Source organism: Oncorhynchus clarkii, chromosome 5 (genome assembly GCF_045791955.1).
Source record: "Oncorhynchus clarkii lewisi isolate Uvic-CL-2024 chromosome 5, UVic_Ocla_1.0, whole genome shotgun sequence".
NCBI classification, from domain to species: domain Eukaryota; kingdom Metazoa; phylum Chordata; class Actinopteri; order Salmoniformes; family Salmonidae; genus Oncorhynchus; species Oncorhynchus clarkii.
Genome location: NC_092151.1, coordinates 19899362 through 19923138, shown reverse-complemented (window position 1 = coordinate 19923138; position 23777 = coordinate 19899362). Strand labels below are relative to the sequence as shown.

At 40.0% G+C, this 23777-nt stretch overlaps 1 protein-coding gene across 1 annotated transcript in view; it reads right to left on the bottom strand.

Annotated features, from left to right (window-relative positions):
* Positions 1 to 23392, bottom strand: part of LOC139408492 (disabled homolog 2-interacting protein-like) — a 342336-nt gene extending 318944 nt beyond the window's left edge. The window contains exon 1 of the mRNA XM_071152454.1: positions 23312 to 23392. Within this exon, the coding sequence (XP_071008555.1) occupies positions 23312 to 23351 (40 nt within the window). The 5' untranslated portion in view covers positions 23352 to 23392. The remainder of the gene's footprint in view (positions 1 to 23311) is intronic.
* Positions 23393 to 23777: the final 385 nt, after the last annotated feature.

The following is a 23777-nucleotide window of genomic DNA, read 5'->3' as shown; positions in this document are numbered from 1 at the left end:
TTGACTTGGAAGAGTTCCAGTGTTGTATAGCCGTAGCCAGCTTGCTAACATAGCATCCCTCTCTGTTTGAGCCGGGTGTTTGATTAGGCTAAACTAGCTAGCTTAATTCACTCTCTCTTGCTTCTCCTTCATTTTTAAATATATTTGTTTAAAACTATTCAACTATTGTCTTTCTCTGTCTTTGAGTCAACTACTCACCACGTTTTATGCACTGCGCTGCAAGCTAGCTGTAGCTTATGCTTTTAGTACTAGATTCATTTTCATTCTCTGATCCTTTGATCGGGTGGACAACATGTCAGTTCATGCTGCAAGAGCTCTGATAGGTTGGAGGACGTCCCCCAGAAGTTGTCATAATTACTGTGTAAGTCTATGGAACGGGGTGAGAACCATGAGCCTCCTAAGTCAATGTATCCAGAGGAGGATGGAAAATAGCTGTCCTCCAGCTACACCATGGTGCTACCCTACAGAGTGCTGTTGAGGTTACTGTAGACCTTCATTGCAAAACAGTGTATTTTAATAAATTATTTGGTGAGGTAAATATATTTTGCATAGTTTTATTTGAAAAGGATAGATTTTTTTCATGTTTCACTGTTTTTACTTGTATGGAATTCCCCGAGGAGGATGGTCCTCCCCTTCCTCCTCTGAGGAGTCTCCACTAAAGCTACAGCAGAGAACCCGTTAATTAAAAAACAAACATGTTTTACCATTATTTTAACAAGGCAAGTCAGTTTCAAACAAATTCTTACTTAAAATGACGGCCTATTAAATAACCATGCAGGTCTGAACCACACAGCCACGGACGGATCATAGGAGCATGTATATGATTTCCTTCACTGGCTTGTATGCAATTGAGAGTCAAAACATGGAAACACACCAATACAAAATCTATTTCCTGTCAAACACAATATCCAAAATGGCTGTCCAGTAGCTACTGTGAGTGTTGTTGATTGATATGGCTGGGTGTTTAGTGAAACAGAGAAGGCTCTAAATGTCAGCGTTATGATGAATTATGAGCTCTGGCTGCATTAACACACGCCTGCTGTTTGGTAATGTGTTTACAACAACAGAGGAGGTCTGGGGAAAACAAGGCCAATGTTTTCATAGGAATCACATTTAGGGGAAAAGATAAGGAAAGAGAAAATATGATTGGGAAAGACGATGGGTGCAGGTTTATCAGGGAAGTAGAAGGCTGAGGGGTATGTTTGTGGTGTATCCACAATATCTATGATGACCAGAACTGGATGACCATCAACTCCTGTGACATCATATCCTGTATACGCGGCTACTCCTTCCATCTCTATAATCTGCACTCTGATCCCTTGCAATAATCATCATCTTCATAATTATCATCATCACCACAATCATCAACTTCATTATCACCATCACCATCATCAGCATTATCATCATCATCAACATCACCATCATCTTCATTATATTTACAACAGCTAATTTACAAACAGTCCACAATCTCCATCTCCATGGGAGATCGATGGGAGCCCTGGAGCTAATGGATGACTGGAGTACCTGCACTCACTCATTACTGAGAGGGAGAGGTAGAGGGAGAGAGAGAGATGGAGAGAGCGAAGGCAGAGATAGAGAGAGAAAGAGGGAGATGAGGAGAGAGAGATTAGGAAGTAGAGAAAAGAGAGAGAACGAGAGAGAGAGAGAGAGAGAGAGAGAGAGAGAGAGAGAGAGAGAGGGGGAAATAGAAAGAGGAGAGAGGAGGAGAAGGCTTGGCTTTCACACCTGTTGTGAAGTTGATTAGAAACATATAATTAGGCTTATGATGCACCGTGAAACAATAGTCAATAATGATTGAATTAGGTCTCACTATGGATTGTGAAACATGGATTTTGTGTGTGTGTGTGTGTGTCCGTGCGTGCGTGCATGTGCATGTGCGTGTGTGTGTGTGTGTGTGTGTGTGTGTGTGTGTGTGTGTGTGTGTGTGTGTGTGTAGTGTTAGTCAGCGACATGTGCCCTGGTCCTGTGTGGGAGACAGTTAGTTGACAGTGGGGCAGACAGCTCTCCCATAGTCCCCTGATTAAACACCAGCGCTGTCATCCCCCTTTCCCTCCCTCCCTCCCTCCCTCCCTCCCTCCCTCCCTCCCTCCCTCCCTCCCTCTCTCTCTCTCTCTCTCCAAATGGTTTGCATAGTCAACTTACACACACACTTACCTCACCAGGTGTATCATCAGAGATCTTTCCATAGCCCCTATGTCCAGAACAAATTCAAGGAAATGTACAGTACTATACAGAGCCATGATTGGATGGAACTCCCTTCCATCTCATACAGTGCAAGTGAACAGCAAACCTAGTTTCAAAAAACATATAAAGCAACACACTACATGTTAATGTTTTAAATGTATAGTAAATTTTATTTTGTCTGTAATACTTTTTCGTTATATGTCAGACCCCATTAAGACTAGCTGTCGCCATTGGCGTCTGCTAATGGGGAACCAAATAAAATAAATAAATAAAACTATCCATCCCCTCATCCCTCCCAATGTTTGTGTTGCTTCACAGTCCCCGCTGTTCCATAAGGTGTTTTTTAATCGTTTTTTTTTTAATCAAATTTGACTAAATCTCAGTTTCTTGATGTGGAATAGAGTTCCATGTAGTCATGGCTCTATGTAATACTGTGCACATCCCATTGTCTGTTCTGGACTTAGGGACTGTGAAGAGACCTCTTGTGGCATGTCTTGTGGGGTATGCATGGGTGTCCGAGCTGTGTGCCAGTAGTTCAGACATATAGCTCGGTGTATTCAACATCTCATAAATAAAAGTAGTGATGAAGTCAATCTCTCCTCCACTTTCAGCCAGGAGAGATTGACATGCATATTATTAATATTAGCTCTCTGTGTACATCCAAGAGCCAGACGTGCTGCCCTGTTCTGAACCAATTGGAATTTTCCTAAGTCCTTTTTTGTGGCACCTGACCACACAACTGAACAGTAGTCAAGGTGCGACAAAACTAGGGCCTGTAGGACCTGCCTTGTTGATAGTGTTGTTAAGAAAGCAGAGCATCGCTTTATTATGGACAGACTTCTCCCCATCTTAGCTACTACTGCATCAACATGTTTGACCATGGCAGTTTACAATCTAGGGATACTCCAAGCAGTTTAGTCATCTCAACTTGCTCAATTTCCACATTATTTATTACATGTTTTAGTTGAGGTTAAGGATTTAGTGAGTGTTTTGTTCCAAATACAATGCTTTTAGTTTTAGAAATATTTAGGGCTAACTTATTCCTTGCCACCCACTTTGAAACTAACTGCAGCTCTTGGTTGTGTGTTGCAGGCATTTCAGTCACTGTAGTAGCTGACGTGTATAGTGTTGAGTCATCTGCATACATAGACATTCAAGCTTTTTTCAATGGCATGTCATAAGTAAAAATGGAAAAAAGAAAGGGGCCTAAACAGCTCCCCTGGGGAATTACTTATTCTAACAGGATTATTTTTGAGAGGCTTCCATTAAAGAACCCCCTCTGTGTTCTGTTAGACAAGTAACTATTTATGCACATTATAGCAGGGGGTGTAAAGCCATAACACATACGTTTATCCAGGAGTAGACTATGATCAATAATGTCAAAAGCTGCACTGATGTCTAACAAGACAGCCCCCACAATCATTATCATCCATTTCTCTCAACCAATCATCAGTCATTTGTGTAAGTGCTTGTTGAGTGTCCTTCCCTATAAGCATGCTGAAATGCTTTTGTCAATTTGTTTACTGTAAAATAGCATTGTATCTGGTCAAACACGATTTTTTCCAGAAGTTTACTAAGGGTTGGTTACAGGCTGATTGGTCGGCTATTTGAGCCAGTAAAGGGGGCTTTACTATTCTTGGGTAGCGGAATTACTTTAGCTTCCCTCCAGGCCTGAGGGCACATGCTCTCTAGTAGGCTTAAATTTAAGATAGGAGTGTCAATTTCATCTGCTATTATCCTCAGTATTTTTCCATCCAGATTGTCAGACCCCAGTGGCTTGTCATTGTTGATAGACAACAATAATTTTTCACCTCTTCCACACTGACTTTACATAATTCAAAAGTACAATTCTTGTCTTTCATGATTTGGTCTGATATACTTGGATGTGTAGTGTCAGCGTTTGTTGCTGGCATGTCATCCCTAAGTTTGTTTATCTTGCCTATTAAAAAGTAATCAATAAATCTTCTTCAGGATCGGTGTCCCGTCTGCGGGATGGTTGTGCTAATGTAGGCTAATGCCTTGGATTGATGAGGAATTGAAAAATTGTATGGTGGAGAGGGATGAGGCAAAAGGTATGGCAATTAAGTCTGACAGCCCAACTGATTGGTAAACGTACTGCAAATTAAGAAATCATGTGACTAAACTAAATAAAAATAAACTACACTATGAAACAAAGATAAATGATATAAAGAATGATAGAAAAAGCTTTGGGGCACCTTAAATTACATTTTGGGGGAAAAGCCAACTCCTTCATTCATTGAATGAGATGGCTCATTCATCACAACGACCACTTATATTGCAAACTACTTTTAATCAGGAGAGAGAGAGAGAGGGAGAGAGGGAGAGAGAGGGAGATAGAGAGAGAGAGAGAGAGAGAGAGAGAGAGAGGAGAGAGAGAGAGAGAGAGAGAGAGAGAGAGAGAGAGAGTGAGATTGAAGCTGTGAGACAGAGAAAACCATCTGAGATGTGGTGTGACGTTAACACCTACAGTGGGCACTAGGCAACCAGAATTCTCACGTTTCCTATTACAACATCCCAAATCATCAGTGTAGTCTCCCTTGACCTGACACTTTCTGTGTGTGTGTGTTTGTTTGTGTGTGTGTTCTATCCTCTCTATGCGCCCCAGTGACTGTACAATCTTTCATTCACTTCTCTTAGCTCTTATTTGGGAAGCGCCTCACACCAACAGTGAGGCGCACACCACACATTTAACCTCATACCTGATCCACATAGGCTACTTACAGTGCCTTGCGAAAGTATTCGGCCCCCTTGAACTTTGCGACCTTTTACCACATGATTACACACAGGTGGATTGTATTTATCATCATTAGTCATTTAGGTCAACATTGGATCATTCAGAGATCCTCACTGAACTTCTGGAGAGAGTTTGCTGCACTGAAAGTAAAGGGGCTGAATAATTTTGCACGCCCAATTTTTCAGTTTTTGATTTGTTAAAAAAGTTTGAAATATCCAATAAATGTCGTTCCACTTCATGATTGTGTCCCACTTGTTGTTGATTCTTCACAAAAAAATACAGTTTTATATCTTTATGTTTGAAGCCTGAAATGTGGCAAAAGGTTGCAAAGTTCAAGGGGGCCGAATACTTTCGCAAGGCACTGTACATGTCTACTTACATAACCGACACAGTCTGTAAGCAAGGATAAAGAAACAGAGGGAACCTGATATGTCTGTCTGTACTGTAAGTCCTTTTCCCACTCCTAAATTGTAGTCTATACAGTGGTACCGTACAAATCAAATTCAGAGAATAAGTATTATTGTTAGTGTGCTGTATCTGAGGCTGTAGCAGAAGGATTTGGGTGCTGATGAGTTCCAATTTTAAGCACAGGATTCAGACACTCCCAGTTCAAACTAACTGGCTCCATACACACACTCTATAACTGACACAAGGCCCCATCACACTGTTAGAGACCTGAAGACTCGCTTTAGCTCCCTGAGAAGAATACCATTGTATTGTGGTTGGGAAATTGTACTGCACTTATCCAAAGTCCAATAATCAGATTTTTGGAAAGAAAGGGATAAATATAAGACACTAAACCCTGTATGAGATTAGCAATTTGATACTAATTCCCCCAGACAGACAGAACGTATTTGGAGACATAGTGTAATTGACACTATTAAGTGTGTGTGTGTCCTAACATGTGACAGTACTTAGAGCCTGAGAGATATGAGATAATAGCTAGGCCCAAATCATTACACACACACACACACGCATGTGCACATGCACACACACACACGCACTTCTGATACAGAGGAACGTGTATGTGTGTGTATATGTGTGTGTTTGTCAGAGAGAGAGGAGGAGTTTCTGCAACTTTATTTATCATTCTTTCTACCCATTTATTTGACCTCACCTGTCCTCAGATAAGAGAGAGAGAGAGAGAGAGAAGAGAGAGCGAGAGCTAAATAAATAAAGAATGAATAAAACCGATAGAGAGAAATAAACTAAATAAAAAAAGAAGGATATGGGGCACTGAGGAATGCAGATATGATGACATGAATTCAAGCCAACTACAGTGCCTTCAGAAAGTATTCACACCCCTTGCCTTTTCCACGTTGTTGTGTTCCAGCCTGAATTTAAAATGGATTATTTTAGATGTTTTGTCACTGGCCTACACACATTACCCCATAACGTCAAAGTGGAAATATTATTTACGATGATTTTTTAAAACAAATTAATAAAAAATTAAAAGCTGAAAAGTCTTCAGTCAATACGTATTCAAGCACTTTGTTATGGTGTCACGGTTGTTGTAATGGACGGAGAGTTCCACATCTTTATTACGGTGAAACTTCAAACAAAAAACAATAAACCAACAACGAAAATGTGACATCAGTGGTGCAACAAGCACAAACACAATATTCCACAAAGCAGGTGGGAGAAAGGGCTTCCTAAATGTGATCCCCAATTAGAGGCAACGATTACCAGCTGCCTCTAATTGGGAACCATACAACTCAGCCATATAGAAAATCAATGACTAGAACACCCCCCCCCCCCTAGTCACGCTCTGACTTAAACACCATAGAGAACCGAGGGCTCTCTATGGTCAGGGCGTGACATATGGCAAACATAGATAAGTTCAGGAGTAAAGTGATTAAGAAATCACATGCTAAGTTGCATGGGATCATTCTGTGTGCAATAATAGTGTTTAACATGATTTTTGAATGACTACCTCATCTCTGTACCCCACACAGACAATAATCTGTAAGGTCTCTCAGTCGACCAGTGAATTTCAAACACAGACTCAACCACAAAGACCACAAAGGTTTTCCAATGCCTCGCAAAGAAGGGCACCTATTGGTAGATGGGTCAAAATAAAAAAAGCAGACACTGAATATTTCTTTGAGCATGGTGAAGTTATTACTTAAATTTTGGATGGTGTATAAATACACCCAGTCACTACAAAGATACAGGCCTCCTTCTTAGTTGCCGGAGAGGAAGAAAACCACTCAGGGTTTTCACCATGAGGCCAATGTTGACTTTAAAACAGTTACAGATTTGAATGGCTGTGATAGCTCAACAACATAACATTTTGCAAAGCAATTCACTTTTTGTCCTAAATCCAATACAACACATTACTGAGTACCACTCTCCATATTTTCAAGCATATTGGTGGCTACATCATGTTATGCATATTCTTGTAATCAATAAGGACCGGGGAGTTTTTCAGGATAAAAAAGAAACGGAATAAAACTAAGCACAGGCAAAATCCCAGAGGAAAACCTGGTTCAGTCTGCTTTCCACCAGACACTGGGAGATGAATTCTGCTTTCAGCAGGACAATAACCTAAAACACAAGGGCAAACCTACGTTCAAGTTGCTTACCAAGAAGACAGTGAATGTATCTGAGTAGCCAAGTTACAGTGTTAACTTAAACTTACCCCACTATCACTTTTTCATTATGGGGTATTGTGTGTAGATGGGTGAGAAAAAATATATATTTTCAATTCGGGCTGTAACACAACAAAATGTGGAATAAGTGAAAGGGTATAAATACTTTCTGGAGACACTGTATAACATGCCTGACAGTCAACCCACCTAGGGGGACATATCGTCAGCCAAAAAAAGCTGATCGTAAACAGCCACTGACTCAGCTCCATTAGAAAAGTTAATGTGTATGTAAGGAAGCCAAGACGCTAATTCCTGAACATGGCAACACAGTGAAACATTGACATTTAGTGGAGGACAAATTTATTACACATTCATTACAGAGGTCTTGATTGGGTGACTCTGAGGGTTGTAAAAGTATAGGCCAGCAGCAGCAGCACATAATGAGCTGTCATCTGAAGGTTATGGGATTTCTCTCCACAAAGCCAGAAAGAAGTGTGTGTGCTTCACATCTCTACCAGTGAGCATTCAGCTACAGTAACGCTGCTGCTAAACAGAGGGGGGGAAAGTATCAAGGTCAGAAGAACTCCACAGAAGCAGATTGATGATCCTAAATCAGTCAATAGTCTGAAAATGCATTTTGTGGTGGTGGTGACATCATCACCATCTCCATCCATTACGTGAGGAGCTGTCAAGGAATTGAGGTGTGGTGGGAGTGAGTTAGTGACAGAATGTTTCTCTGTCAAGTCTGCTATCAGACATCAATGGGATGACATCAGATAAGACAGAGTGAGGTGCTCTGCTATAAAGTTCTAGAGCTGCCTTTTCAGTTGTGCCTCAGGGGGGCATCAGTCACACAGGTTTGTAAAGGTACATCTGTCTGTGTAGCTCTTTTTGTTGAGCAATTTTCTTCAGATATCAGACAGAGGAACTGAGGCATATGCCAATAAAACATATACTGATTGGTTCAGTGACAAAGGAGGAATTGATCAGAATATCCACTGCATGGTGAACATGTCTCCAGTGGAGTGGATATTCTCTTAGACAGAGCCAGTCCCATGAGGAACCAGAGAACTACTCACTCACACACACAGACAGACAGAGAGAGACTGGCAGAGCATTAGAGAGGGATATGTCCCTAAGAGAGTGATATTTCAAATGTAATGTGCACATTTTTTGAGAAAAGTCATACTAAATTTGAGAATTGGAAAAAATAAATACAAATAAATCAAATATTGAGAGAAAGAAAGAGATTAAGACAGAGAGCAAGAGAGTGAGGGAGAGACAGACAGACAGACAAAGAGAGAGAGCGAGAGAGAGAGAGAGAGAGAGAGAGAGAGAGAGAGAGAGAGAGAGAGAGAGGGAGAGACAAAAGTCAGCTCAATGTAATTAAATAATCCATAGAATCTAACCACATCTGGGAAAATTGGAATACTCTAAACAAACAACAACACGAAGAGTTATCTATCCAAAATGGAGATGTATGGATAAATCACATATCCAATCTTTTTGGATCTATAACAAAGCACAAACAACAAACACATATACAAATCTTCGAATCAACTATTAAAGACTACCAGAACCCAATAGATTTTCCAATTCCATTGAATGAACTGCAATACAAAATACAAACCCTCCAACCCAAAAAAGCCTGTGGGGTTGATGGTATCCTAAATTAAATGATAAAATATACTCAGCTCTGACATAATCCCCAATATTTGGAAGCAAGGACTGATCACCCCAATCCACAAAAGTGAAGACAAATTTGACCCCAATAACTACCGTGGGATATGCGTCAACAGCAACCTTGGGAAAATCTGCTGCATTATCATTAACAGCAGGCTCGTACATTTCCTCAGCGAAAACAATGTACTGAGCAAATGTCAAATTGGCATTTTAACAAATTACCGTACGACAGACCACATTTTCACCTAGCACACCCTAGTTGACAAACAAACAAACCAAAACAAAGGCTTCTCATGCTTTGTCAAAAAAGCTTTTGACTCAATTTGGCACGATGGTCTGCTATACAAATTGATGGAAAGTAATGTTGTGGGAAAAACATACATAAAATCATAAAAAACATACATAAAACATTATAAAATCCATGTACACAAACAGGTTAAAATTGGGTTAAAATTGGAGACACAGGGCCGGGGGGTGAGATAAGGATGCAGCTTAAGCCCCACCCTCTTCAACATATATATCAACGAATTGGCGAGGGCACTTGAACAGTCTGCAGCACCCGGCCTCACCCTACTAGAATCTGAAGTCAAATGTCTACTGTTTGCTGATGATCTGATGCTTCTGTCCCCAACCAAGAAGGGCTTATAGCAGCACCTAGATCTTCTGCACAGAATCTGTCAGACCTGGGCCCTGACAGTAAATCTCAGTAAGACAAAAAAAATGGTGTTTCAAAAAGAGTCAGGTTCCCAGGACCACGAATACAAATTCCATTTAGACATCGTTAACCTAGAGCACACAAAAAAACTATACATACCTCGGCCTAAACATCAGCGCCACAGGTAGCTTCCACAAAGTTGTGAACGATCTGAGAGACAAGGCAAGAAGGGCCTTCTACGCCATCAAAAGGAACAGAAAATTCGACATACCAATTAGAATCTGGCTAAAAATCTCACCAACCAAGAATTCACAAAATGGGACGAACACCAAATTGAGATTCTGCATGCAGAATTTTGCGAAAATATCCTCTGTGTACAATATAAAACACCAAATAATTATCCAGAAAATAGCTATTAAACTTCTTAGGGCTGCAATCCCGTTGACGGGATCGATATGACAACAGCCAGAAATCAGAAATCAACAGAAATCTCATAATTAAAATTCCTCAAACATACATGTAATTCATACCATTTTAAAGGTAATCTTGTTGTTAATCCCACCACAGTGTCTGATTTCAAATAGGATTTTCCAGGGAAAGCACCACAAACGTTTATGTTAGGTGACCACCTACTCACAGAAAAACCCAGCCATTTTTCCAGCCAAAGAGAGGAGTCACAAAAAGCATAAATATAGATCAAATTAATCACTAACCTTTGATGATCTTCATCAGATGACATTCATAGGACTTCATGTTACACAATACATGTAGGTTTTGCTCGATAAAGTGCATATTTATATTTAAAAAATTTCAGTATTCATTGGCGCGTTACGTTCACTAGTTCCAAAAACATCCGGTGATATTGCAGAGAACCACATCATTTTACAGAAATACTCGTTATAAATGTCGATGAAAATACAATTCTTAGACATGGAAATATAGATATACCTCTCCTTAACCTCTTAGAGCTCTAGGGGCGCTATTTCATTTTTGGATAAAAAAACGTTCCCGTTTTAAGCGCGATATTTTGTCACGAAAAGATGCTCGACTATGCATATTCTTGACAGTTTTGGAAAGAAAACACTCTGAAGTTTCAGAATCTGCAAAGATTTTGTCTGTAAGTGCCCCAGAACTCATTCTACAGGCGAAACCAAGATGATGCATCACCCAGGAATTAGCAGAATTTCTGAAGCTCTGTTTTCCATTCTCTCCTTATATGGCTGTGATTGCGCAAGGAATGAGCCTACACTTTCTGTCGTTCGCCCAAGGTCTTAGCAGCATTGTGACGTATTTGTAGGCATATCATTGGAAGATTGGCCATAAGAGACTACATTTTCCAGAGGTCCGCCCGGTGTCCTTTGTCTAAATTTGTGCGTAATCTTCAGGTGCGGTCATTTTCTCCTGGGATTCAGCAGAGAAAGCATGTGTCCAAGAACGATGTATCAATGAAGAGATATGTGAAAAACACCTTGAGGCTTGATTCTAAAAAACGTTTGCCATGTTTTCAGTCGATATTATGGAGTTAATTTGGAAAAAAGTTTGCGTTTTGAGGACTGAATTTATGGATTTTTTTTGGTAGCCAAATGTGATGTATAAAACGGAGCTATTTCTAATACACAAGGAATCTTTTTGGAAAAACTGAGCATCTGCTATCTAACTGAGAGTATCCTCATTGAAAACATCAGAAGTTCTTCAAAGGTAAATGATTTTATTTGAAGGCTTTTATGTTTTTGTTAATGTTGCGTGCTGGATGCTAACGCTAATGCTAACGCTAAATGCTAACGCGAAATGCTAACTCTAGCTAGCTACTTTTACACAAATGATTGTTTTCCTATGGTTGAGAAGCATATTTTGAAAATCTGAGATGACAGTGTTGTTTACAAAAGGCTAAGCTTGAGAGATGGCATATTTATTTCATTTCATTTGCGATTTTCATAAATAGTTAACGTTGTGTTATGCTAATGAGCTTGCTGATAGATTTACACAATCCTGGATACAGGGGTTTTTTCATAGCTAAACGTGACGCAGAAAACGGAGCGATTTGTCCTAAACAAATAATCTTTCAGGAAAAACTGAACATTTGCTATCTGAGAGTCTCCTCATTGAAAACATCTGAAGTTCTTCAAAGGTAAATGATTTTTTTGAATGCTTTTCTGTTTTTTTGTGTAAATGTTGCCAGCTGAATGCTAATGCTAAATGCTACGTTAGCCATCAATACTGTTACACAAATGCTTGTTTTGCAATGGTTGAGAAGCATATTTTGAAAATCTGAGATGACAGTGTTGTTAACAAAAGGCTAAGCTTGAGAGATGGCATATTTATTTCATTTCATTTGCGATTTTCATGAATAGTTAACGTTGCGTTATGGTAATGAGCTTGAGTCTGTATTCACGAACCCGGATCCGGGATGGGGAGATCAGAAAGGTTAATGCAACCGCTGTGTCAGATTTCAAAAAAACTTTACGGAAAAAGCAAACCATGCAAAAATCTGAGACGCACTCAGAAAAAAGAAAATATATCCGCCATGTTGGAGTCAACAGAAATCAGAAATAACATTATAAATATTCCCTTACCTTTGATGATCTTCATCAGAATGCACTCCTAGGAATTACAGTTCCACAATAAATGCTTGATTTGTTCGATAATGTCCATTATTTATGTCCAAGTAGCTACTTTTGTTAGCGTGTTTAGTACACATATCCAAACGCTCGTGCAGGTCCAGCCGAACGTCGGACGAAAACTTCAAAAAATTATATTACAGGTCGAAGAAACTTGTCAAACTAAGTATAGAATCAATCTTGAGGATGTTGTTATCAGAAATTTTCAATAACGTGCCAACCGGAGAATTCCATTGTCTGTAGAAATACAATGGAACGCAGGTCGCTATCATGTGAAATGCGCTTGACCAGAACCTGGCTCTCTGCCAGACCACTGACTCAAATAGCTCCCATCCGGCTCCACAACATAGTAGATGCCTCATTCAAGTTTCTGAAGACGGTTGACATCTAGTGGAAGCCCTAGGAAGTGCAACTTGATCCATATCCCACTGTGTATTCAATAGGGGCTGGGTTGAAAATCGACCAACCTCAGATTTCCCACTTCCTGTTTGGATTTCTTCTCATGTTTTTGCCTGCCATATGAGTTCTGTTTTACTCACAGACATCATTCAAACAGTTTTAGAAACATCAGAGGGATTTCTATTCAAGACTACTAATAATATGCATATATTAGCAACTGGGACTTAGGCGCAGGCCGTTTACTCTGGGCACCTTTCATCCAAGCTACTCAATACTGCCCCTGCAGCCATAAGAAGTTAAATTCTACAACTGCATAAAAGGAAGCAATTCCAAAACCTTTCATAACAAAGCCATCACCTACAGAGAAATAAACCTGGAGAAGAGCCCCCTAAGCAAGCTGGTCCTGGGGCTCTTGTCACAAACACAAACAGACCCCACAGAGCCCCAGGACAGCAACACAATTAGACTATGACTATGTACAGACTAGCCTTGCTATTGAGAAAGCTGAGCTGCACTTCCTAACCTCCTGCCAAATGTATGACACATATTTCTCTCATATTCCACAGACCCACAAAGAATTCTAAAACAAATCCAATTTTGATAAACTCCCATATCTATTGGGTGAAAAACCATAGTGTGCAACCACAGCAGCAAGATTTGTGACCTGTTACCATAATAAAAGGGCAACCAGTGAAGAACAAATACCATTTTAAATACAACCTATATTTATGTTTATTTATTTTCCCTTTTGTACTTTAACTATTTGCACATCATTACAACACTGTTTATAGACATACTATGTGTTGTGAAATCGTACTGAAGGTAGTTAAGGAGTCAAGCACAGGAGAGCAAAGATGTCAACGTAGCGTCTTTAATAGGCAAGTCCCAAAACGGTACAGGTACAATTTCCATAAACGGCACAGACATGGGAATACACAGTTACTCACTGAAGGAGAAAAACAACGCTCCTTACTATACTTAAAACACGGTACACGTGAATAAACTGAGGACAAACAAACCTCAACGAGCAACATGAAAATAATCCCGCACAAACCTAAGCCGGGAAACAGGGGTAAATATACACACAGAAATTAAAGCAAATGAAAACCAGGTGTGAATGAACCAACGACAAAACAAACGGAAAAGGAAAAATGGATCGGTGATGGCTAGTAGACCGGTGACGCCGACCGCCGAGCACCCCTAGAACAAGGAGAGGAACCACCTTCGGTGGAAGTCGTGACACTATGACATTTGAAATGTCTTTATTCTTTTGGAACTTTTGTAAGTGTAATGTTAACTGTAAATGTTTAATTTCCCTTTTGTTTATTGTCAATTTCACTTATGTTTCCCAAGCCAATAAAGCCCTTCAATTGAAAAAGCTATTGAGAGAGAGTGAGAGAGACAAAAGGCAGGAAGAGTGAAGATGTGAAGACTTCATAATAATGAAAGTCTTCTGTGTTGTGGGTGTTAGTCTCAGGTGTGTAGTCAGCTTAAGAGCAGACATTGAGTCCCCAGGTTCACATAATTAGAGTGCTGGAAGAAGACTACAAAGCTCATAAACAAACCCACACCTGGCGTAGGCACTAGGCAGACTATGTTCTCAAGTATGACCCTGTTCCAGCTACGTGTGTGTGTATGTGTGTGTGTGTGTGTGTGTGTGTGTGTGTGTGTGTGTGTGTGTGTGTGTGTGTGTGTGTGTGTGTGTGTGTGTGTGTGTGTGTGTGTGTGTGTGTGTGTGTGTGTGTGTGTGTGTGTGTGTGTGTGTGTGTGTGTGTGTGTGTGTGTGTGTGTGTGTGTGTGTGTGTGTGTGTGTGTGTGAGAGAGAGAGAGAGAGTCAGATGTTCTGGACAGTGTGCTGGTAGGATTCAGTAAGATTTACTAAAATAACAAACTGTTTCTCAAACTAGACACTCTAATGTACTTGTCTTCTTGCTCTTTCAATTCTGGTTAGAGACAGTTTGCGCTGTTCTGTGAAGGTGAGTAGTATACAGGGTTGTACGAGATCTTCAGTTTCTTGGCAATTTCTCACATGGAATAGCCTTCACTTCTCAGAACAAGAATAGACTGATGAGTTTCAGAAGAAAGTTCTTTGTTTCTGGCCATTTTGAGCCTGTAATCGAACCCACATTGCTGACACTCCAGATACTCAACTAGTCTAAAGAAGGCCTGTTTTATTGCTTCTTTAATCAGGACAACAGTTTTCAGCTGTGCTAAAATAATTGCAAAATGATTTTCTAAGGATCAATTAGCCTTTTAAAATGATAAACTTGGATTAGCTAACACAATGTGCCATTGGAACACAGGAGTGATGGTTGCTGGTAATAGGCCTCTGCCGTTTCCAGCTACATTAGTCATTTACAACATTAACAATGTCTACACTGTATTTTTGATCAATTTGTTGTTATTTTAATAGACAAAAACAATGACATTTCTAACCAAACTTTCGAACGGTAGTGTACATTTGACATTTTATTCATTTAGCAGACACTCCTATTCAGAGTGACAGGAACAGGAAGTTTAAGACATTGATGAGGAAGCGGGAATGCACTGCAGACAGACCACATATATGTTGTCAGCATTCAGAAGAGGAATGACAGTTTCAGTGGCCACATCACTCCCACCTCTGTGTTTGTTTCTATAGAGAACACTATTGACTACTGCTGAAACTCAACACAAGCCTACACCATTAACATGCATAGACCATTTACAACTAGTGAAACTACTGGTGGAGACTCACAGACACACACACACACACACACACACACACACACACACTGATCTCTGTTAATGGAAATAAACATAAGAGGGTAAATCCATTTTAATTCAATACCTTTTTGACAGCATCCCTTTTGATTTGAACAAAACCTTTCTTACTTATTTGCCCGTTGTAGAAGTGCTCAGATATATACTTTCTGGATCTGAATGACAAAACATTCAAGAGATAAAGGTGCTCAAAGTTGACCTATATTCCATTCCCCACCACACCATGAGACATCATGTCTTCATCAATGGAAAAGATCAACATTTGAGATTAATATAATTTAAAGGTTTACAAACAGGGTTGTCAGACTGTTTTATCATTTCTGTTTTTATATACAGTATTAGCAGATTCGAGAAGTATTCGGACCACTTACCTTTCTCCACATTTTGCTACTTTAGAGCCTTATTTTAAAATGGATAACATTTTAAATGTTCCTCATCAATCTACTCATAATACCTCATAATGACAACGCGAAAACAGGTTTTTATAAATGTTCGCAAGTGTATTAAAAAGGAAAAACAGAAATACCTTATCTACATAAGTATTCAAACCCTTTGCTATGAGACTCGAAATTGAGCTCAGGTGCATCCTGTTTCCATTGATCATCCTTGAGATGTTTCTACAACTTTATTGGAGTCCACCTGTGGTAAATTCAATTGATTGGACTTGATTTGGGAAGAGACACACCTGTCTATATAAGGTCCCACAGTTGTAGAAAAACCAAGCCATGAGGTCGAAGGAATTTTTCTTAGAGCTCCGAGACAGGATTGTGTTGAGGAACAGATCTAGGGAAGGGTAACAAAAATGTCTACAGCATTGAAGTTCCCCGAGAACACATTGGCCTCCATTCTTAAATGTAAGAAGTTTGGAACCACCAAGACTCTCCCTAAAGCTGGCCGCCCGGCCAAACTGAGCAATCAGGGGAGAAGGGCCTTGGTCAGGGAGGTGACCAAGAACCCGATGATCACTATGACAGAGCTCCAGAGTTCCTCTGTAGAGATGGAAGAAACTTCCAGAAGGACAACCATCTCAGCAGCACTCCACCAATCAGGCCTTTATGGTCGAGTGGCCAGACAGAAACCATTCCTCAGTAAAAGGCACATGACAGACTGCTTGGAGTTTGAGAGTCCTTTAGGTGCCTTTTGGCAGACCATGAGAAACAAGATTCTCTGGTCTGATGAAACGAAGATTGTCCTGAATGCCAAGGGTCACGTCTGTAGGAAACCTGGCACCATCCCCACGGTGAAGCATGGTGGTTGCAGCATCATGCGGTGGGGATGTTTTTCAGCGGCAGAGACAGGGAGATTAATCAGGATCGAGGGAAAGATGAATGGAGAAAAGTACAGAGGGAGATCCTTGATCTCTCTTGAAAACCTGCTCCAGAGCGCTCTGGACCTGAGACTGGGGTGATGGTTCACCTTCAACAGGACAATGACCCTAAGCACACATCCAAGACAACGCAGCAACATTTTGGGACAAGTCTCTGAATGTCATTGAGTGGCCCAGCCAGAGCCCTGACTTGAACCCGATCTAACAACTCTTGAGAGACTTGAAAATAGCTGTGCAAAGACGCTCCCCATCCAACCTGCCGGGGCAGCAGGTAGCCTAGTTGTTAGAACGCTGGGCCAGTAACCAAAAGGTTGCTGGATCAAATCCCTGAGCTGATAAGGTAAAGAAATCTGTCATTCTTCCCCTGAACAAGGCAGTTAACCTACTCTTCCCCAGTAAGCCATCATTGTAAACAACAATTTGTTCTTAACTGACTTTCCTAGTTAAATAAAGGTTAAAAAATAATAATTACCTCACAGAGCTCGAGAGGATCTGCAGTGGAGAATGGGGAAAAAGCTTCAACAAAACGTGGTACTTATTTTATAAATTAATACAATTTCCAAAAAACTATTTTTGCTTTGTCATTATGTGTGTGTAGATTGAGGATAAAAAAAATATTAGAATTAGACTGTAGTGTAACAAAATGTGGAAAAAGTCAAGGGGTCTGAATACATTCCGAATGCACTGTGTGTATATATAAAAAACATAAATGACCTAAAACCGCGTAAACTCAGATGTTTAACATATTCACATATGTTGTAGCTTAGACCCTATTTTACATAATCTGAGGACTTTGTGTTGTTCCCGCCATAGGTTGAAACACAAAATGCTCTTACATCTTGGTGGGTGTCATGTTTTGTCCAATAAATGAACTAAATTTGCAATACGATTGAAACATTTTGACATTCAAATGGTACCACAAATACTTTGAGGTCCACACATCAAAGAATGTTGACTTGAATTGGAATATCTAAACTGTCTGTCCTCCATTGGAAACCTATTGAAATCATAGAATAGATATGACCATTTAAGTTGACATTCGACGGTGGGTGGACTGGTGGCCATGTTTGTGGTAATAATTAGATGTAAAAATGTCAATTCAATAGAAATTTAAATGATATACCAGCAACATTGCAGTGGTCTGAAGGGACAGGTCCATTCTATGAAGTATATTTCTATGATTGAAATGACACCCACCCTGTATTCAAGAGCATGAGGTGTCTCAACCGAAGGCGGGAACACATAAAGTAGGGTTTGATGGTGCTTTCAAGACAACTGGGAAAACTTGGTCAAATCATGATGTCAGTGATCTTCAGGTCGGAAAGTCGATCCTCTAGAAAGATGCCCGAGTTTCCGACTTGGAATTCCAAATTGGATGGCCATGCAAAACGATTTTACCCAGTCGGAAGTCTGATTTTTCCGAGTTCCCATTTGTTTTGAAAGCGACATAAGCTACAACATATGCGAATATGAAACAAATCAGAGAATATGCATTTTTATATTATTGACATGTAAGGTTAAATGTACAAATGTTTATTTAAAAACAAAACTGTTTGTATGCTTTTAAATGTGTTTATCTTTCCAGTGATGAAGACATGGATGGTCTCATGATATGGTATGGTAGTGTCACGTCTACTTCCGCTCCTCCCCTCCAGCATTCGACTTCACCGGTTTACTAACCACCGGTCCTGGCATTCATCATTACGCGCACCTGGCATTCATCATTACGCGCACCTGGCATTCATCATTACGCGCACCTGGCATTCATCATTACATGCACCTGCGCTTCATCATTAGTAACACCTGGACTCCATCACTTCACTGATTTCCTCACCTATATCTGTCACTCCCTTAGTTCCATTCCCCAGGCCGTATTGACTATGTGTTTCATGTCTGTATGCTACTTGTGTATCTTGTTATGGTCCAGTTCGTGTTAATCTCACCACTTGCTTCCCGACTCCCAGTGTCCATGTCACAGATAGGATATGCCAAATGGGGCAACTTTGAGCATTTTTATCTCCTAAATGTTTTGGCATTTAGGTCCGAAAAGTCAGTTTCTGACCACTTCTTCCATGGGGGATGCTGTCAAAACAGTGATTGAATTAATATGCCTTTACCCTATTCTAATTGCTGGTGCATGCACATTTAAGTGTGCACACACAGACACACAGAGACAGACAAATATTATGTTAATAATGCTAATCCTTGCAAACTGAAATAAACAGGATTCACTACAAAAAAAAATGTTTATCATCCTCCTATAGTACAATAGTCTTCAAAGATCCATTGGTGGGAAATGAAATATGTAGGAAAAACAATTATCAAGTGAAAGAGTGCATGCTAGGATTGTAATCAACTGGATTAGAATGTCCTCAAGTTTAGACCCGTTTGCCAGTTTAGTCAGTTAGGCTGTGTTTACACAGGCAGCACAATTCTAATCTTCAAGTTTTATTTGTCACGGATAGAAAAATGCTTAAAACTTGCAAGTCCTACACAACAGTGCAGTATTCCATATCAAAACAGTATAACTAATAAAAACAAACATGGAATAAGAGGAAGCTATGTACAGGGCCAGTACCAAATGTGCAAGGAAAGAGGGCTGAAGAGTGACTGGTAGCAGGAATATATAAATATGGTAATATATGCAAGTAAACAGGAGTAATAGTGAGGTGGAGAGAGGGCTTTCGTGTCAGGTGTTCAGGAGTTTGACCAAACTCCATGGTCAAATATAAACACAAGCAAGTTTGCGGGCGCCTCCGCCGTGTTCAGGTCCTTCACAAACTCAGACAGGAAAGAGGACACCAAACGCTCATGTGAAACTCTACAAAACAATCCAAGAAGGTATGCGTCTATGACAACGTGAGTGCAACATTTTATTACATTGAAACAGAAAAGGAATTCACTCAATAAGAACAGTGGTTTGAGTAGCATTTTGGCTGCTAATGGTCACTCTATGCTTATTTTCAAACAACCATTTTGATTCATTGATTCGTTTTCTTGATTCATATTCTTATCTTGTTTCTCTTGACATATTTCCATTCATGCTATTGATACAATATGTTTAATAGTTGTATATTCATGTTGCAAGTTGTTAATATTAAAGCAGTTAACAACTGAATTATGCATTCACATACTATCGTTATTATTTGCTATTCATGTCCCCCTGCAGAAAAACATACAAACACACTACGTTACCCACCGGCTGGCCAATCCTAACCAAAGCCAATAAACACACGGATCACAGACTAATGCCAAATAAACTGTCAACTGTCAATCATATCATCTAACTTAACTGTACTGTGATTCAAGCCATCTGAACAACCATCCATGTACCATCATCTGAATATTTGATAATTTCTAAAGAAAATTTGAAGTATTTGAAGATTTATAATCATGTCTTCAAATTTTTATTTTATACTCATTAATTATGAACATGGACAAACGCATTAACTTGTTCTCACAAAACAAAATATTTTCTTGTATCCTTTGTTTGAGCATAATACCAGGGAACATAAAAGAAGTTGAAGGACTCCCATCTACAGTATTTGGAACCTCCAGAATAAGGGTTGTTATTCTGCACTAGAAAGGATGTGAAACACCATCAGTGTTTAGGAGCTTTAGAGAAAGGAAATGACACCAAAAAAGAAGGGATCTAATTCTGCATGAAACAGGACTCTAAACACCATTATAGTGTTTTAAACCTTTGCAAGGTGTTGCACAACTCCTAACACTGTGGTGTTACAGCACACCATGTCATGTTTCAGAACACCTTAAATCTTTCTCATAAACACTTACACCCATGTGTTTTAAAACTCCAGGAGAGTTAAGGTTTTGTCTCAATGTTGGTGGTAGCTCAGTTACCACTAGTTTTAGTGTGAAAAAACACTATTTTAACAGTGTAGATAGTAATGGTAATGTAATATCAATCAATTAACAGCAGTGTAGTGGTAGTAACAGTGTTGTGTTTTCATAGATGCCAAGGGAAGCCAGGCTTCCCCAAAAAATGGACAAAAAATGGACAAAAAATGGACAAACTGGGTTCTCACGCGTGCAATACCCCATGTTAAAATTTGCCTGTATCCTATGTGTTCATTCTCCTATATTTTACTGCAGGGGAAGCATATAGCTTACAGTAGACTAGATTTATTTAATCTTTCTTTGTTCCATAAAGTGCCTTAATTTCACAAGAGGTTGAATGTACTGTATGTCACCGGCTAAAGCAAACGAAACAGCACCCCTCTGTCTCAGTATGTGTAGCGTCTCTATCTGATGCTGTCTGGTCAGAAGGAGTATGATATTGTTGCCGACCATAGCATTGAATGCAAGGGAAGCCAGTGAGCATTTGGCCTCCCTTGATTCAATGTTTTGAAATAATAGCCAGTCAGCGTTGATCTAAACTGAGTGAGCTCAGCTGTGAATGGTCCTGGCACACCAAAAAAAGTGTAATGGGAAGTCAGTTTGAGTTTGGCTTCAAACCAATCACATTACAGGCCAAACATTATTGACAGAATTGATTTATTGTTGCATCTTGTGTTGTGTTCGGTGGCCATTGATGGAGATAGGGATTTGGACTTGTAGTTTAACTTCATTCTCCTTACTGGCCAATAATTGTAATGGCGATCCTGATATTACCATTAATTCATACATTGTGCCACTGGCCTGAGAGGATGGAAGTTCAACATGTAGCTAGATGTGGTATTCTAATGTTAACTAGGTTGCCTGGCGTCTTTGCCCATGAAAGGAAGTTAGGCTAGCGAGTAAGTATTTTAGCCAGGTAGCCTAGGACAACAAACTAAAAGCTTGTACTGTATGAATGAGTCAGACTGTTAATGCAACATGAAAGAGGATGGCATAGGCATTTCTCTACAGGTAGGGTGAGTCAATATGTTTTTCTACTTACACGCACGCGCACGCACACACGCGCGCACACACACACACACACACACACACACACACACACACACACACACACACACACACACACACACACACACACACACACACACACACACACACACACACACACACACACACACACACACACACACACACAAATCAGTACCATTGACAGTTACATCCTATTTAGCTTATGTTGATAAGACTAATTAGTATTTGGTCTATTTTCACTGTATTAGACTAAGCATAGGTGATTAGATGTTGAAATGTAGAAGTTGAAATGGTGCTAGAATAGTGGCGGCAGATCTGTTTTCTTAGCGACTTGAAGTAACTCTCGGTGGTTCTAAATCAATAGCAGTTTATTAGTCTGAAAATATTGGAAACTTTACCTTGCTTGACGATGCTGTAGGTTATGTAACAACTGTCTTGTTACATGCAATATGTTTTGTGGACTTCACCTGACAGAGGTTGCTCTCTGGTTCTGTGTGAAACAAATGTGTGGTTGAATTTATTCTGCCACTGTCTTATTGTCTCGGCCTTTAGGCCTACATATCACGGTGTCAAGGCTTATGAACTAACAGGTTATTGAGCAAACAACGCAATTATCACAACACAGGTTGGAATATAACTTTCTTTATTGGCTTCCCCCAGTGATTTTACCAACGCACAGCTACTGGGTAGTAATAAATTATAAATTGTCACGTTCGTCGTACGAACTGGAAATATACTTAGACCAATGTGCAATGTGATTTGGGTTCCACATGTTTAATAAAGGAAACTCACAAAATAATAAACAGAAAATGAAACGTGCAGCAAATGCAGTGCTCCCAGGCAACTACACAAAAACCAAGATCCCACAAAACACAGTGGGGGAAATGGCTGCCTAAATATGATCCCCAATCAGAGACAACGATAAACAGCTGTCTCTGATTGGGAACCATACCAGCCCAACATAGACTTACAATAACCAAGATAACCCACCCTAGTCACACCCCGACCTAACCACCATAGAGAATAAAAGGCTCTCTATGGTCAGGGCGTGACATCAATAATAATTTTAGCAGCAGTATAGGTGTGAGGGGGAGTAGAAATAGTTAGCCATTTAAAACCTTAGGGCCAGGGGATAGAAGCTAATTAGGAGTATGTTGGTCTGAGCCTTGATGCACCGGTACCACGTGCTGGACAGGAGCATTGAGAACAGTCAATGTCTAGGGTGGCTGGAATCTTTCTTTTACTTATTGGTCTTTTGACCAATAACATCAGATCTTTTCACATCAGATCTTTTTTTTTTAGAGCTGATCTGATTGGTCAAAAGACGAATTAATAAAAAAAGATCAGAATTGGTCTGCCTGTGCAAATGCAGCCTTAGTCAATGATGACTAAATAACTTCTAAATTGGCAAGGTTATAAGTTGCTTACCTGACACTTTGATCCATCCTTGATGGCGACTGAGGGACATCTGAAACACAGGATTGTTGTCCACGGTATCCCTTCTCAAATCCATAATGAAACCTCTTTACTACCAATAGTTATTCCCAACAGAATGGTATGATACTCCCCAACAGAATGGTATGACACTCCAGTTATCTGCTCTGTGTCCCGGTTTTACTACTGTGCATGCGCACTCTGGTACAGGACTGCAGTGCATGTGATCGCTGGACTGATTTTCACTGTGTTCCACACCATAAAGCACACCACAGATTTCACAGCAGAGCTGAGCAGCATGCACTTGCCTTGGAAGTTGTTATTGGCTTGTTCTCAAGATAAAGAGAGCTCTGATTCTGAGCATTAACGTAGATCACTCGAGGCAAATTGGCGGGCTGTTTAGGCTACTTTTAGGAGCATTTCATATTTTGTTAAACTAAACTGAACTGTTTTATATGGC